The sequence below is a fragment of the Coregonus lavaretus genome (genome assembly GCF_964263955.1).
Source record: "Coregonus lavaretus genome assembly, chromosome: 4".
Taxonomy (NCBI): Eukaryota; Metazoa; Chordata; class Actinopteri; order Salmoniformes; family Salmonidae; genus Coregonus; species Coregonus lavaretus.
This window is the reverse complement of record NC_139991.1, coordinates 1,712,327-1,729,711: the sequence shown is the minus strand read 5'-3', so window position 1 is coordinate 1,729,711 and position 17,385 is coordinate 1,712,327. Positions and strand designations below refer to the sequence as shown.

The following is a 17,385-nucleotide window of genomic DNA, read 5'->3' as shown; positions in this document are numbered from 1 at the left end:
TGACCAAGTTGGCCCCTACCCATCTTCCCCTAAATCAAATTTGATTGGTCACATGCGCCGAATACAACAGGTGTAGACTTTACAGTGAAATGCTTACTTACGAGCCCTTTCCCAATAGTGCAGAGTTAAAAAGTAACTCTGCTCTATAGACCAGCATGTATTTTGTTTAGAAAATATTGTAACGCTTAACAGAGAGTCCTTCGATTGTTCAAAAGTCAGTTTCACTGGTGCATTTAGAAACGGAAGGGAGGGAAATGGATTCTGTATAGTTGAGGTAAGACCCTCCTAACTCGGCTCAGTCCAATCTGTCTAACCATCGCCATGCATCTAAAAGTTCTCCAACTCTAACTCACCCCCACCCCTCCTTAAAATCCCCCACTCAGCTTCTGGGAACAAAATCAAAACAAACATAAGCAGGGGAGCCTTGGGGTGAGTGGGGGACGGCAGAGGGAGGATTTACAGAGGCTGCAGTGTGCTGGAGCCCATTTTCTAAATTATCTTTATTCAACGTTTCTCTGAAACAAACCCCTGCCTGCCCCCTCTCTCTCTCCTTCCCCCAGGCCTAGGAGAGGGGGTGACACAGGGATTTAGGGGAGAGTTGTCTCTCATCTGTACAATGTTCTATTCATGATAGCAGTCTACCCATGGTGAATGGTTGATGTGTGTGTGTTTGGGGGTTGGGAAGTTGAGAGGTCCTTAGTTCCTTACGGATTAACCCCCCACCCACCCCCCTTTATAACTTTAGCTGATGTCAATACAGCTCCACCGTTGTCCCATTAGGAGTACCAACAGAGGCTGATATAGAGCCAGGAGAGGGGGAAAGGGTACAAGTGCTCATGATGGACCTGCACTGAAATGGAGGCCAATTAAACCCACAATGCCACGGGGCTGTGGTTGGTTGGCAAGGGGGTCAGAGGGGTAAAAGGCATAATGGTTCACTATTCAACTTCTTGGCATTCTCTTCTAGCGTATACCTCCATCTCTACTGGTGCTCCTGCCAGTCCTCTACCCGCTCTGCTACCCTGGACTACATTAGAGCTTCCTCTCCTTACGTTATGGAAATGGTCCAGCTGTGTCCTCAGTAGAGGGAACCAAATGGTGACTATATAGCCAGGAGACAGCAGGAGACCTCCAACAGGCAGCGACAGACTCACCAAGACATCCATGAACCCTTACACTCCTACCACAAAGCTAATGTACCAAGCTTTACATTTCAACCTGAACTACAAGTATGTTAATTTACTCTTGATAAAAATAAATAAAAAATACTTCACGGACAAAGTATGGCCTTTATCTTAAAACACAATGAATACAGGCCATGAGAACACTGTACATAGCAATTTTATTTTCAATTGAATCAGCCATTTTACGGTAATAAATAATTTATAAAATCATACCCATACAAAATGTTTCAACAAAAACAATACACAATTGTCAGTTCTCAATTCAACAGACATTTCTTTGCACTCCCTTCCTTGTCAGTTACACCATTCCATTTCCTGATTACAGACAGCAGATAGCTTCCTATGATACACTATATTCACAAATACTAAAAGTTCTGTTGAAAGTAGATTCATACACACAACCTGGCTGACTGAAAACAAATACAAAGGAAAAGACCCACAACAGCAGTAACTGTTAACCTGTCACCAAATGTCCAACCTTTTGGCAGGCCACTAAAGCAGGCTGAGTAGTGACGCACGCCTTGACTTCACAGTTGCTACTGTATGCCGTCATCCTGACCGGTGCCAAGCCAAAAGTAAATGAAAGTCTAGAGAGTAAATAAGCCAGCAGCCGCACCTCTCCAGTTTTCCTCTCATAGTGGTAGAGGCTGCTCCATCAGCGGAGAGAGCGTGGTGAGGCTGTGGTCAGGCCACAGAAAAGGGATTTCGTTTGTGTGTGTGTGTGTGTGTGTGTGTGTCTGTGGCGACAGATGCCAGAAGGGCTTTCCCAAATATTCATGATCAATTTTGATAACTCCCTTCAGTTACAGACTACAAACTCGTTATGCTGGGTAGCCATTCTGAGTTCAAGTCGCCATCTATTTAGACAACTATAAGCATTTTAGAGGCTCATTATTACCCTTATTCATCCTGCAACATAATACAACAACATGATACAGTCCTAGTTTATCATGACAGTACAGTATTAGCATACAAGCTGTCCAGCCTTTCCATATGAATGGTTTGGCAGGAGGGCTTTGAGGCTGAGCGGTGACTGGAGACTGTGACAGTCTTATGTGTTGTGTTGGTGGTGGTGAGGGGGATGCAAGGCTGATAAGCTGCTAGTTGAAGTCCAGGGTAGATTGTCTCTGATGCCATAGCCTCCATTTCCAGGCTTTCTCACGTTTGTTGGGAAACAACAACCGTGCGATGATTGAGACTTAGAAGTATAGTGATGCGAGACTACTGAGGCCATGGTCTCAGAGGCCTGAGGAATTCCTTACCCTGACATATAGAGAGGCAGGAGGTCTGGGGTTCCGCAGACACGATGGCCGCTCTCTCTGGTTCCTACTGCCAGGCTGGCTCACTGCACACAGCATGCTGTGGAGGGCGAGCATCGACAGACAGATGTTAGAGACTGCATTATCATCATACAGACATGGCTTACCTCAGTACTGATCTGTGAGTAGATTTCTGTTGAGTAATTAAGATGTCCAATGTATTCAACGCACATGGCAAAACAAGTAGAATGTCTGTATTACTGTCCTGTATTATCGGACAAGCTCAGAGACTGAGGCGGTGTACCAAATGGCACCCTATTCCCACATAGCTCACTACTTTTGACCGGGCTGAACTATGTATGGAATAGGGTGCCATTTAGGATACAGAATGAGAGCATTAGGCCTAGACTTTACTGCTGTGTTTGTAGTTAGCGTAGTAGTAGTTTAAGGTCACCAGCCAGACAGTCTTGGGATTTCTGTGACCCTCCAGCTGGAGAGCAGCCAACATGACATGGCTGACTGTGGCCGCGGGCGTGTTAAAACAACAGCAATGTAACAAGCCATGTTTATGAAATCTGAATCCGTTCCAAATTCATTGAACCCCCTTTGCCCATAATTCCTCTGGAATTTCTAACTCGAAACAGGATATTGTCTGGATATTGTCTGGCTCTACTATATATCAACTAACTCCCTCCCTTGCAGCTAGTGTGCGTGTGTGTTGTGCATGTGTGTGTGTTGGGACTGGGGGGGTTCTTCTTCTCCTTGGTTAGAACCAAGTCTCACTTTCACAAGGTGGGTTTTATAGGAGGTCAGAGGGCAGAGCAGCCCAGCGCTGTGCAGGACTGAGCTGAAATCAAAGATCCAGACGCTCCCACGGGGAGGTCAGCATGGTAAGAGAACGGCTTGTGTTTTACTAGTGGAAAAACCTCCACTGAAGGGTAATTTCATTACAGCTTCAGGCGGCCATTTCTCACTTAAGCCCTCGTATATCCCACTGACCAGTCTGCAAGCCCCTCTGGTGGGATGTTCTATGGCGCATACACCTACACCAGCGCGTACACAATATCTAAGGGGAAATGTGAATAGTCACAGCTACTATTCACTGCAGAGAGTAGGGATACTCACAACTTCTCACTGATTCTGATAGAGGCTCTCTATCCATTGACACGTCTTTTTGGGTCTCCAGCATCTTAAAGACACACAAAAGATGACACAACTCAAAATCATGGACAGAAATGTTTGCTTGGGATTAAACACACTGAGTAGATATAAACCCTGTACAAACCTACTAATATCTAATATACCTACAGGGTTTCTACCTACTAATATCTAATATACCTACAGGGTTTCTACCTACTAATATCTAATATACCTACAGGGTTTATATCTACTAATATCTAATATACCTACAGGGTTTATACCTACTAATATCTAATATACCTACAGGGTTTACATCTACTAATATCTAATATACCTACAGGGTTTCTACCTACTAATATCTAATATACCTACAGGGTTTCTACCTACTAATATCTAATATACCTACAGGGTTTCTACCTACTAATATCTAATATACCTACAGGGTTTCTACCTACTAATATCTAATATACCTACAGGGTTTCTACCTACTAATATCTAATATACCTACAGGGTTTCTACCTACTGATATCTAATATACCTACAGGGTTTCTACCTACTAATATCTAATATACCTACAGGGTTTATATCTACTAATATCTAATATACCTACAGGGTTTATATCTACTAATATCTAATATACCTACAGGGTTTATACCTACTAATATCTAATATACCAACAGGGTTTATACCTACTAATATCTAATATACCTACAGGGTTTATACCTACTAATATCTAATATACCTACAGGGTTTATACCTACTAATATCTAATATACCTACAGGGTTTATATCTACTAATATCTAATATACCTACAGGGTTTATACCTACTAATATCTAATATACCTACAGGGTTTATATCTACTAATATCTAATATACCTACAGGGTTTATATCTACTAATATCTAATATACCTACAGGGTTTATACCTACTAATATCTAATATACCTACAGGGTTTATATCTACTAATATCTAATATACCTACAGGGTTTATATCTGCTAATATCTAATATACCTACAGGGTTTATATCTACTAATATCTAATATACCTACAGGGTTTATATCTACTAATATCTAATATACCTACAGGGTTTATATCTACTAATATCTAATATACCTACAGGGTTTATATCTACTAATATCTAATATACCTACAGGGTTTATATCTACTAATATCTAATATACCTACAGGGTTTATATCTACTAATATCTAATATACCTACAGGGTTTATACCTACTAATATCTAATATACCTACAGGGTTTATATCTACTAATATCTAATATACCTACAGGGTTTATATCTACTAATATCTAATATACCTACAGGGTTTATACCTACTAATATCTAATATACCTAAAGGGTTTATATCTACTAATATCTAATATACCTACAGGGTTTATACCTACTAATATCTAATATACCTACAGGGTTTATATCTACTAATATCTAATATACCTACAGGGTTTATACCTACTAATATCTAATATACCTAAAGGGTTTATATCTACTAATATCTAATATACCTACAGGGTTTATATCTACTAATATCTAATATACCTACAGGGTTTATATCTACTAATATCTAATATTCCTAAAGGGTTTATATCTGCTAATATCTAATATACCTACAGGGTTTATATCTACTAATATCTAATATACCTACAGGGTTTATACCTACTAATATCTAATATACCTAAAGGGTTTATATCTACTAATATCTAATATACCTAAAGGGTTTATATCTACTAATATCTAATATACCTACAGGGTTTATACCTACTAATATCTAATATACCTAAAGGGTTTATATCTACTAATATCTAATATACCTACAGGGTTTATATCTACTAATATCTAATATACCTACAGGGTTTATACCTACTAATATCTAATATACCTACAGGGTTTATATCTACTAATATCTAATATACCTACAGGGTTTATACCTACTAATATCTAATATACCTAAAGGGTTTATATCTACTAATATCTAATATACCTACAGGGTTTATATCTACTAATATCTAATATACCTACAGGGTTTATATCTACTAATATCTAATATACCTAAAGGGTTTATATCTGCTAATATCTAATATACCTACAGGGTTTATATCTACTAATATCTAATATACCTACAGGGTTTATACCTACTAATATCTAATATACCTAAAGGGTTTATATCTACTAATATACCTAAAGGGTTTATATCTACTAATATCTAATATACCTACAGGGTTTATACCTACTAATATCTAATATACCTAAAGGCTTTATATCTACTAATATCTAATATACCTACAGGGTTTATATCTACTAATATCTAATATACCTACAGGGTTTATACCTACTAATATCTAATATACCTACAGGGTTTATATCTACTAATATCTAATATACCTACAGGGTTTATATCTACTAATATCTAATATACCTACAGGGTTTATATCTACTAATATCTAATATACCTACAGGGTTTATATCTACTAATATCTAATATACCTAAAGGGTTTATATCTGCTAATATCTAATATACCTACAGGGTTTATATCTACTAATATATAATATACCTACAGGGTTTATACCTACTAATATCTAATATACCTAAAGGGTTTATATCTACTAATATCTAATATACCTAAAGGGTTTATATCTACTAATATCTAATATACCTACAGGGTTTATATCTACTAATATCTAATATACCTAAAGGGTTTATATCTACTAATATCTAATATACCTACAGGGTTTATACCTACTAATATCTAATATACCTACAGGGTTTATATCTACTAATATCTAATATACCTACAGGGTTTCTACCTACTAATATCTAATATACCTACAGGGTTTATATCTACTAATATCTAATATACCTACAGGGTTTATATCTACTAATATCTAATATACCTACAGGGTTTCTACCTACTAATATCTAATATACCTACAGGGTTTATATCTACTAATATCTAATATACCTACAGGGTTTATATCTGCTAATATCTAATATACCTACAGGGTTTATACCTACTAATATCTAATATACCTACAGGGTTTATATCTGCTAATATCTAATATACCTACAGGGTTTATATTTACTAATATCTAATATACCTACAGGGTTTATACCTACTAATATCTAATATACCTAAAGGGTTTATACCTACTAATATCTAATATACCTACAGGGTTTATACCTACTAATATCTAATATACCTACAGGGTTTATACCTACTAATATCTAATATACCTAAAGGGTTTATATTTACTAATATCTAATATAACTACAGGGTTTATATCTACTAATATCTAATATACCTACAGGGTTTATATCTACTAATATCTAATATACCTAAAGGGTTTATATCTGCTAATATCTAATATACCTACAGGGTTTATACCTACTAATATCTAATATACCTAAAGGGTTTATATCTACTAATATCTAATATAACTACAGGGTTTATATCTACTAATATCTAATATACCTACAGGGTTTATATCTACTAATATCTAATATACCTACAGGGTTTATACCTACTAATATCTAATATACCTACGGGGTTTATATCTACTAATATCTAATATACCTAAAGGGTTTATACCTACTAATATCTAATATAACTACAGGGTTTATACCTACTAATATCTAATATACCTACAGGGTTTATACCTACTAATATCTAATATACCTACAGGGTTTATATCTGCTAATATCTAATATACCTACAGGGTTTATATCTACTAATATCTAATATAACTACAGGGTTTATACCTACTAATATCTAATATACCTACAGGGTTTCTACCTACTAATATCTAATATACCTACAGGGTTTATATCTACTAATATCTAATATACCTACAGGGTTTATACCTACTAATATCTAATATACCTAAAGGGTTTATACCTACTAATATCTAATATAACTACAGGGTTTATACCTACTAATATCTAATATACCTACAGGGTTTATATCTACTAATATCTAATATACCTACAGGGTTTATACCTACTAATATCTAATATAACTACAGGGTTTATATCTGCTAATATCTAATATACCTACAGGGTTTATATCTACTAATATCTAATATACCTACAGGGTTTATATCTACTAATATCTAATATACCTACAGGGTTTATATCTGCTAATATCTAATATACCTACAGGGTTTATATCTACTAATATCTAATATACCTACAGGGTTTATATCTACTAATATACCTACAAGGTTTATATCTACTAATATCTAATATACCTACAGGGTTTATATCTACTAATATCTAATATACCTAAAGGGTTTATATCTACTAATATATAATATACCTACAGGGTTTATATCTACTAATATCTAATATACCTACAGGGTTTGTATCTACTAATATCTAATATACCTAAAGGGTTTATATCTACTAATATCTAATATACCTACAGGGTTTATATCTACTAATATCTAATATACCTACAGGGTTTATATCTACTAATATCTAATATACCTAAAGGGTTTATATCTACTAATATCTAATATAACTACAGGGTTTATATCTGCTAATATCTAATATACCTACAGGGTTTATATCTACTAATATCTAATATACCTACAGGGTTTATATCTACTAATATCTAATATACCTACAGGGTTTATATCTGCTAATATCTAATATACCTACAGGGTTTATATCTACTAATATCTAATATACCTACAGGGTTTATATCTACTAATATCTAATATACCTACAGGGTTTATATCTACTAATATCTAATATACCTACAGGGTTTATATCTACTAATATCTAATATACCTAAAGGGTTTATATCTACTAATATCTAATATACCTACAGGGTTTATATCTACTAATATCTAATATACCTACAGGGTTTATATCTACTAATATCTAATATACCTAAAGGGTTTATATCTACTAATATCTAATATACCTACAGGGTTTACATCTACTAATATCTAATATACCTAAAGGGTTTATATCTACTAATATCTAATATACCTAAAGGGTTTATATCTACTAATATCTAATATACCTACAGGGTTTACATCTACTAATATCTAATATACCTAAAGGGTTTATATCTACTAATATCTAATATACCTACAGGGTTTATATCTGCTAATATCTAATATACCTACAGGGTTTATATCTACTAATATCTAATATACCTAAAGGGTTTATATCTGCTAATATCTAATATACCTACAGGGTTTATATCTACTAATATCTAATATACCTAAAGGGTTTATATCTACTAATATCTAATATACCTACAGGGTTTATATCTACTAATATCTAATATACCTACAGGGTTTATATCTACTAATATCTAATATACCTAAAGGGTTTATATCTACTAATATCTAATATACCTACAGGGTTTACATCTACTAATATCTAATATACCTAAAGGGTTTATATCTACTAATATCTAATATACCTAAAGGGTTTATATCTACTAATATCTAATATACCTACAGGGTTTACATCTACTAATATCTAATATACCTAAAGGGTTTATATCTACTAATATCTAATATACCTACAGTGTTTATATCTGCTAATATCTAATATACCTACAGGGTTTATATCTACTAATATCTAATATACCTAAAGGGTTTATATCTACTAATATCTAATATACCTACAGGGTTTATATCTGCTAATATCTAATATACCTACAGGGTTTATATCTACTAATATCTAATATACCTACAGGGTTTATACCTACTAATATCTAATATACCTACAGGGTTTATACCTACTAATATCTAATATACCTACAGGGTTTATACCTACTAATATCTAATATACCTACAGGGTTTATATCTACTAATATCTAATATACCTACAGGGTTTATACCTACTAATATCTAATATACCTACAGGGTTTATATCTGCTAATATCTAATATACCTACAGGGTTTATATCTACTAATATCTAATATACCTACAGGGTTTATACCTACTAATATCTAATATAACTACAGGGTTTATATCTGCTAATATCTAATATACCTACAGGGTTTATACCTACTAATATCTAATATACCTACAGGGTTTATATCTGCTAATATCTAATATACCTACAGGGTTTATATCTACTAATATCTAATATAACTACAGGGTTTATATCTGCTAATATCTAATATACCTACAGGGTTTATACCTACTAATATCTAATATACCTACAGGGTTTATATCTGCTAATATCTAATATACCTACAGGGTTTATATCTGCTAATATCTAATATACCTACAGGGTTTATACCTACTAATATCTAATATACCTACAGGGTTTATATCTGCTAATATCTAATATACCTACAGGGTTTATATCTACTAATATCTAATATACCTACAGGGTTTATACCTACTAATATCTAATATACCTACAGGGTTTATACCTACTAATATCTAATATACCTACAGGGTTTATACCTACTAATATCTAATATACCTACAGGGTTTATATCTGCTAATATCTAATATACCTACAGGGTTTATCCCTACTAATATCTAATATACCTACAGGGTTTATATCTGCTAATATCTAATATCAAGTCATCGCTATTCCTACCTTGATCTGTTCTTTGAGGTATTCAGCTCTGGTCATTAGGCTCTTGATCTGCAAAGTGAGAGGTGGTGTTTAGTCTGTAATCCATGCACAGTGATTCACATTCTCCTATCTATAACGTCTGGGGGCGTGATGATGATGATGATGAGGGTAGACCAAGGTGGATGGCTTCCTATAATGACCCTTTAAAAGAGGGTAGAATAATCATCCTGACCGAGACAGAGGCAGTTGCATCCACCCAGACTCCAACCTTTTATATCATATTAACCTCAATACCAAGGCTGTAATACTATCAAATTACACCCAAAGTAAGATTACAGCTGTAATATAAATGTATTAACCCACCAGCTAGATCAAGGCTGGTGTTCTTATATGATAAGCCCAGGCATATTGAACTGGGAATTACAGACCTGAGTTAAGAAAGGCTGAACTGTGCTCAAGAGGAGACATGAACCAACACACATGGAGACCATTCCTAGCTGCAATCGGGGCTCTTTGCATTCTCACACACATGCTTTGGATCTGCAGTCCTCCCCAGCGTTAGATTATTACAGCCACATCTGAATTTACTTAAGCCAAGCGCCTATAAAACTTCAAATAGGGAGGTCTATGAGCCCAGCTTTAAATCTCTCTCCCTCTGGGGTTTGTTGTCGAAACATTGTTGTGTGTTGTTGACCTGGTTGCTTGCAAAACAAATGCTCAAAACATGAAAGAATATAACTTTTCTTTACCACTGAATATTAATACAGTCAGACTGATTGAAGTAACTGTTGCAAGAGTATACCTCTCCACCTAAATGTCAAGGGCAAGGCTTGGCTATTTCACCTGACCATTACTAGTGGAGTGGACACCATTATAGTGTCATATAACTGTGATATACGTGCACCTAACTGCAGTGTCACTGATCTATTACCTTATTAGCTTTTATTCAGGGAAACATTCACGTGACTACCAGAGAATGCTCCTGGGTGTTGTGTCCCAGATATAGCTGTGCTTGTTTGGTCTCAGAGACCTGTGTGTGTGTTTGTCTTCAGGTGATCTATGTGCCGTTATAGTGAGCACTGAACCAGGTGCCTCCTCACCCCCTCACCTCATATTCTCACCTAAACACTCTCATCCACCTCACCCCCAGTAACTCACCTCACTGTGGAGCAGCTCTCTCCTGCGCCCCTGGGCTTCAGCTGGACGACACAGACATAGAGGGGGAGGAGAGAGAGAAAGAGAAGGATGGAGGGAGGGTGGAGAGAATAGAAAGAGATGGATCACTGCTCTCCCAATCACCATGTTTGCACAAGAGTGGGTCATTTACAGAGCCAGTTTGGTTGTGATAGCCCACTGAGGCTCAGGGGGAACCTTTGAAACTGAAGCAGCATTTCCTCAATTAGCCTGCCTGAGGAGGAGGAGAGGGGACCAGTTCTCCAGCAGAAAGGCATTCTGGGAAGAGAACGTATTCAACAAAAGGCTATAGTGAGACAAAAGGGACATTGTTTTCTCCCACAATCCCCCTGGTCTCGCTGACGTCTGACGTGCCACGTTCCCGATCCCCCTGATCCATCAGAAGATAATTTAACAACTCAAGCCGTCTCTTCTCTATTAGACAGATAATCGTTTTTATTAGTTTCCAGTGTGTAATAACATTGAGAAATGAACTGTTGGGCTCTCAATGGGAACCAGATGGCAGCGAGTGGCTCTATACCACACATAGGGCGCTGGCACCAGGTCTCATCCACAGCTCAAAGACACATCTGGCTCCAGCTCCACCATCATCCCCATCCCGCCTGCCTGCCTGGCCTCCCTCCGCCATTAGGACCATCTCTCAGATGAGGTCATGTGGAGTCAGGGTTAATAGACACCAGGCCACAGCCTAGAGGAGTCTAATCCACATACAGACACTGAGCCAGAGCAGAGGCAGCCAGAGAGCTGAGGAGAGGAGACCATTATGGGCCACCACTGCCACCGTTTCTCTTTAATAACAATAACAGCCAGCCAAAGCTGAGGGCTGGAGACACAGCAGAAACTCAGGCCAGGCTCTGCTGCGGTCTCTGATGTAATAGCCTCTTAATGCTGGAGATTGAATTACTTTGTTACTCCCGGACTCCCCGCAGGGTTGTAAAATTACATCTGTGTTTATTAGAGTCCACGCAGCAGACGCTGTATGTGGCATAGATATGACTGAATAATTGTTTTCTCCATCTAAAGGACTAATATAGTCCTGTGTGATTTTCAGTGAGCAGACCTTACCTGCCAGGGCTAGCAGTAGTTCTCCCAGACTCTGCTGGTACAGAGCCAGTGTGTCATGGTCCTCCATCCCATTCTCCTCCTGGAATGGAATACAAGTGTGTTATGAAAAGGGAAGCCGTACCACTATGGTATAGTAGTCCACTCTCAAGAAAGCCCCCAGATCCCATAGCTGCAGCCTTCACTACAGGCCAAGTTCAAACCTGCTGTAGACAGCATCTACAAGCCACTACCACCCTCCCAGCTCTCTCACTCCTCTCTGGTAGTCTCCCCAGAGCCCCATCATCATTCCATGCCCTGCTCATGATACCCAGTCCCCTCAGCTTACCATGGAGATGGCTGTAGATGCCAGCTCCAGCGCAGCCAGCATGCGTGGTTGGTCACGGGACATCTCTGAGAGGGGGACAGAGAGAGAGTAAGGTTTGGACCTGAGGCCTTCTCAGAACACCTCCTCTAGGTACTTTTCAATACCCAGTTACACTTGATAACATGCTCCTTAGGAGTGTGTTATGAATGTGTTTTCAAGTCCTTACGAAGGTTCCCTTCAAATAAAGTAGGGTTCAAATTAGGTCCTCTATATAAGGGTAATGGAATACGGTATCTATGCTGTACAACGGCTAAAGTTAGCTGTATTACCTCTCAGGATGTCTCTGGTGGACTTGAACTGCTCAAAGCAGAGTCTGTTGTCTGCACCCACCAGCGCTTTCAGCTCCTCTGCTCTGGACACATACTGACTAACCTGCAGGAGGGGTTTATATTGCTTACATTGACTTAATTCTATTATGTCATCCATAGCATGTGTTTTTCATCCATGCCATACGTTATTCATATTATTCAAATAATTTCAGTCCAGCCTTTGGGGTATGAAAATACAATAGACCAAATATACTTTGTGTACTCTGTACCTTTTGCCTAAGGGCATCTTTACGCAGTCTGTCTGTCTCATCTGGAAAGGGGAGAGAATATATATTTCTTAGACAGTTACCAATAGTGTTCTGATCATGTCATCTCCAGTTCTGTGAGCTTGAATCCCTTTTCAGTTGATGTTGGACTGTGGTACGGAATTAGACATTAGATAGATGAGAGACCTGAGAGAAGTTGTGATTGTGGCAGGTAGTGGCTGTGCATGTTGCTCTTACAGTGAACAGCGGGGACAAAGTGCTCCAGCGCACTGCAGTACAGAGACAGAGCAGCCGATCTATCCCCCTCCTGGTCCTTCTGAACAGCTTTCAGGACCAGATCCTTCTGCAAGATGAGACAGACATCGAGTCACACCAACACATCTAACTCTCTCTCACACACCCGCATGCACACGCACACACACACCGCTTTTCCCAGGCTCTCTGCGCTGGGCATGTGCTCGAGGTCCACCCAGGGGTGGGAGAAGAACTGAGTAAAGGTGAGGCGGGTGTCAGGGTCCCTGTCCAGCAGCCGCAGCAGTAAGTCCCTGCAGTTCCTGGATACTCTGGCCCCCACAGGCAGCTGGGACACACAACACAACCAGAGGACCACAATGTTTTTTATAAGAAGTTGCAAAACGTACTTTGAGTTATCCTTGATGATTTTAAATGCAGGGTGTCCACCTGTGGCTGGAATTATATTTTTAAATGGTCAAATAAATTATATCTATCTTCCAACTAATTACACTCTGTCAGGACCACTGGCTGAGGAGGAGACTGTAAACCCACACTGGCACAGGAGTGTCCCTTCCACTGAGAGATAAGGTTTATTGAGCAAGTGTGCCACCCTGTGGTGGCAAATAAACTCACAGGCGAAATAATGTTCATTCTGTGACCACTCTTAGAAGAATCAATCATTGCTACCACACACTTCGTTAGATAGATGTAACAGAGCTTACCTCGATGGGCTTGTCACTGCGGATCTTCTCCTCCAGTTCAGCATAGGATCTGGAGGCAAATGGTGCCCGGCCAAATAGTGTCTCTACATACAGAAGGAAGAACAACAAATAAATGACAAGAGTACGTGAGAAAGCAATATAAACTTAAACCATCTTCGGCATTCAGAGCAGTAACGTTGAAGTTTGATGTCACTGAAATGTCTGGTTTGTGCTTAAGAGAGCATAGAGTGTTCTTGATGGGACAGTGTTCTATTTAATTGCATGGAGAGAGTTCTCCATTTAAATATGTGATCTCACCATACAGGATGACTCCCACAGACCAGAGGTCAACCCTGGAGTCATACTGCCGTCGACACACCATCTCAGGGGCCATGTAGAGAGGAGAGCCTCTCAGAGCACTCTGCTCATCCCACGGAGACATGTAACTTGCAAAGCCAAAATCTGAAAACAGCATAGGGCAAAAATGTGTCAGTGCAAAGGGCACTAGACTAGTCTCAGTCAAGACTGTGATACACCTGGTAATACTAGGAGTAGTATTACAAAATCCTCTAATGCATGATTCAGTGATGCAACTGTTGCATTCCATCTTTTTTTTTTTATGTCACAACTGAATAGTGCAGAGACAGTGCCACCAATAACCTCTGGCATATTGGCAATGCTATGATTTCACAGCTATGTTTCATATCACAGTCCCATGGTAATGAAATGCAAGAGATTAATAAAGATAGAAATGTGACCAAAAAAATACTGTATGTAAGTGTGATTGTGGCACTTGGCAGTGCGCTGTACCTGCTAGTTTAAGGACAGAACCACTGAGCAGAATGTTCTGGGGTTTCAGGTCCAGATGGGAGATGTTATGATTATGGAGAAACTGAAGAGCGCAGGCTGTTTTCAGACATGGAGCAAGAGAAGAGAGAGTGGGAGAGAGAGTGCCTTATTGCTGTTGGTCCTACCATTTTTTGTTATATGTATACTTTGACAATGTAAGTAATTTAACTTGTCATGTCAATAAAGTCTACTGAATTGATTTGAGAGAGAGAGAGAGAGAGAGAGAGAGAGAGAGAGAGAGAGAGAGAGAGAGAGAGAGAGAGAGAGAGAGAGAGAGAGAGCTTTGACTATGTACAGACTCAGTGAGCATAGCCTTGCTATTGAGAAAGGCCGCCGTAGGCAGACCTGGCTCTCAAGAGAAGACAGGCTATGTGCACACTGCCCACAACATGAGGTGGAAACTGAGCTGCACTTCCTAACCTCCTGCCAAATGTATGACCATATTAGAGACACATATTTCCCTCAGATTACAGCGATCCACAAAGAATTCGAAAACAAACCCAATTTTGATAAACTCCCTTATCTACTGGGTGAAAAACCACAGTGTGCCATCACAGTTGCAAGATGTGTGACCTATTGCCACAAGAAAAGGGCAACCAGTGAAGAACAAACACCATTGTAAATACAACCCATATTTATGTTTATTTATTTTCCCATTTGTACTTTAACTATTTGCACATTGTTACAACACTGTATATATACATAATATAACATTTGAAATGTCTTTATTCTTTTGGAACTTCTGAGTATAATGTTTACTGTTAATTTTTATTGTTTATTTCACTTTTGTTTATTATCTACTTCACTTGCTTTGGCAATGTTAACATACGTTTCCCATGCCAATAAAGCCCTTAAATTGAATTGAGAGAGAGAGAGAGTGCGAGAAAAAAGAGAGAGTGGGAGAGAGAGAGAGAGAACTGCTCAACATCATTAAATAGTGCTCTAAAGAATGTAGGCTACTTATACCTAAAGCACCACTGACTCTGGTGTGACTCACCTATCTGCTGCAGGAAGCGTCGAGCAACCCTCTCAGGTAGCAGGCGCCTACTGTGGATGAAGCGGGACAGGTCCCCACCAGAGCACCACTCCAGGATCAGATAGATGTTCTCACTGTCCCACTGACCAAGGGCAGAGAACGGGATTAGACTCAATTCACTCAGACAAGGATATGAAATGTAGCCTGCTGAGTCCCAGATCAGTTTGTGCTGTCTTGTCTGGCAAGCAATGTGGGACTCAGGATAGCCTATATGAAATGTACTTATATGAGTGGGGATGGGCTAATTAAATATTAAACTGATTGTAAACCTGAAAGTCCTTCAGCTGAACAATGTGAGGGTGGCGAACAGTCTTCAGGATCTCAATCTCAGTCAGCAGGTTCTCCATAGACACCTTGTTCAGACTCTTCTTCCCAACCACCTTCACTGCCACCACCTCCCGGTTGTCCCCCTGCACACACATATCCAGTAGACTGAACACTGCTGTAGTACGGAACAGGCTACAGATCCAGCTAACTCGGTCTGCAACGAATGACCTACCTTTCTGTAGGCTTTGTAAACTGTCGCATAGGTGCCACTGCCCAGCCTCTCAGTGAGAATGAAATCAGCCAGTTTCGGTGGGGCGAAGCTCGAAGCCATGATGATGATGTTCACAGTTGCATCAAAGTTGCTGTGTCTGTGGACCCCTTCACTTTAATCAAATGTAGCTACAAAAACAATGCCTAAATCTGACCAGACTGAAGTGAAACAGGAACGAAACAGGAACGTCTACAATGATGGCTGTTGCAGCTAGCTGCTACCTAGTTACAGTATAATACATAGCAGATATGCTGACTTGCTGCTACCTAGCAAGCAATTATATTTTTACTCAGCCCATCTTCTATACCTATTCTCAATGTTCTATAACTCTCAGAAATGTGTATATTTAGACAAATATTTACCGTCATTCATGTATGAATATTGCCGAATTTGCAGAATGATTCTTCTTCTTCTTCTTCAAAGTTTTATTGGCAGACTACACCTTTTGGTGTTTTGCCGCCACCTACTGTACAGGATATTGAAACCAACAATATTCCATTGCGGGAAGGGGGAGGGTGACATAATACAAAATACAAAAATAAATCAAACAACCATCCCACTCCTTCAGTCACATTCAAATCACATCCCTACTCAGGCTCAAGTACCTATGAGTTGCAGAATTATTGTTTACATTGCTAGCTAGCTCCACTGTGATGTCGTTGTCAGCTGATCAAAACACGTCAACACGTCGATGCTCCAAACCATGGCAAATT

General features: G+C 38.5%; 1 protein-coding gene across 2 annotated transcripts; it reads right to left on the bottom strand.

The window, feature by feature from the left end:
• Window positions 1-1,323: 1,323 nt before the first annotated feature.
• LOC311127079 (serine/threonine-protein kinase ULK3-like) lies at window positions 1,324-17,324 on the bottom strand. Of its 2 annotated transcripts, XM_084158844.1 has the most exons (17): window positions 17,035-17,324; window positions 16,634-16,769; window positions 16,404-16,544; window positions 16,096-16,216; window positions 15,060-15,155; window positions 14,568-14,711; window positions 14,271-14,353; window positions 13,739-13,894; window positions 13,552-13,657; window positions 13,318-13,358; window positions 13,049-13,151; window positions 12,741-12,805; window positions 12,416-12,494; window positions 11,315-11,355; window positions 10,178-10,225; window positions 3,569-3,632; window positions 1,324-2,543 (listed from the first exon to the last, which is right to left on the bottom strand). In XM_084158844.1, the coding sequence occupies exons 2-17, from the start codon at window positions 16,730-16,732 to the stop codon at window positions 2,527-2,529; spliced, it is 1,404 nt and encodes a 467-aa protein (XP_084014970.1). In that variant the 5' UTR covers window positions 16,733-16,769; window positions 17,035-17,324; the 3' UTR covers window positions 1,324-2,526. The 2 variants fall into 2 exon arrangements, with proteins under 2 accessions (XP_084014970.1, XP_084014971.1); XM_084158845.1 differs by lacking the exon at window positions 16,634-16,769 and having other exon boundaries at window positions 17,035-17,099.
• Between the last annotated feature and the right edge of the window lie 61 nt (window positions 17,325-17,385).

What these genes read in the sequence shown, in the direction of transcription:
- LOC311127079 (XM_084158844.1), bottom strand. Translation starts at nt 16,732, where the DNA reads ATGGCTTCGAGCTTCGCCCCACCGAAACTGGCTGATTTCATTCTCACT. An exon ending in CAGAGAGCCTGGGAAAAGCG is followed by an intron (nt 13,658 to 13,738) that starts GTGTGTGTGTGC and finishes CTCATCTTGCAG; the next exon opens with AAGGATCTGGTCCTGAAAGC. An exon ending in ACCTCAAAGAACAGATCAAG is followed by an intron (nt 3,633 to 10,177) that starts GTAGGAATAGCG and finishes TGTGTCTTTAAG; the next exon opens with ATGCTGGAGACCCAAAAAGA.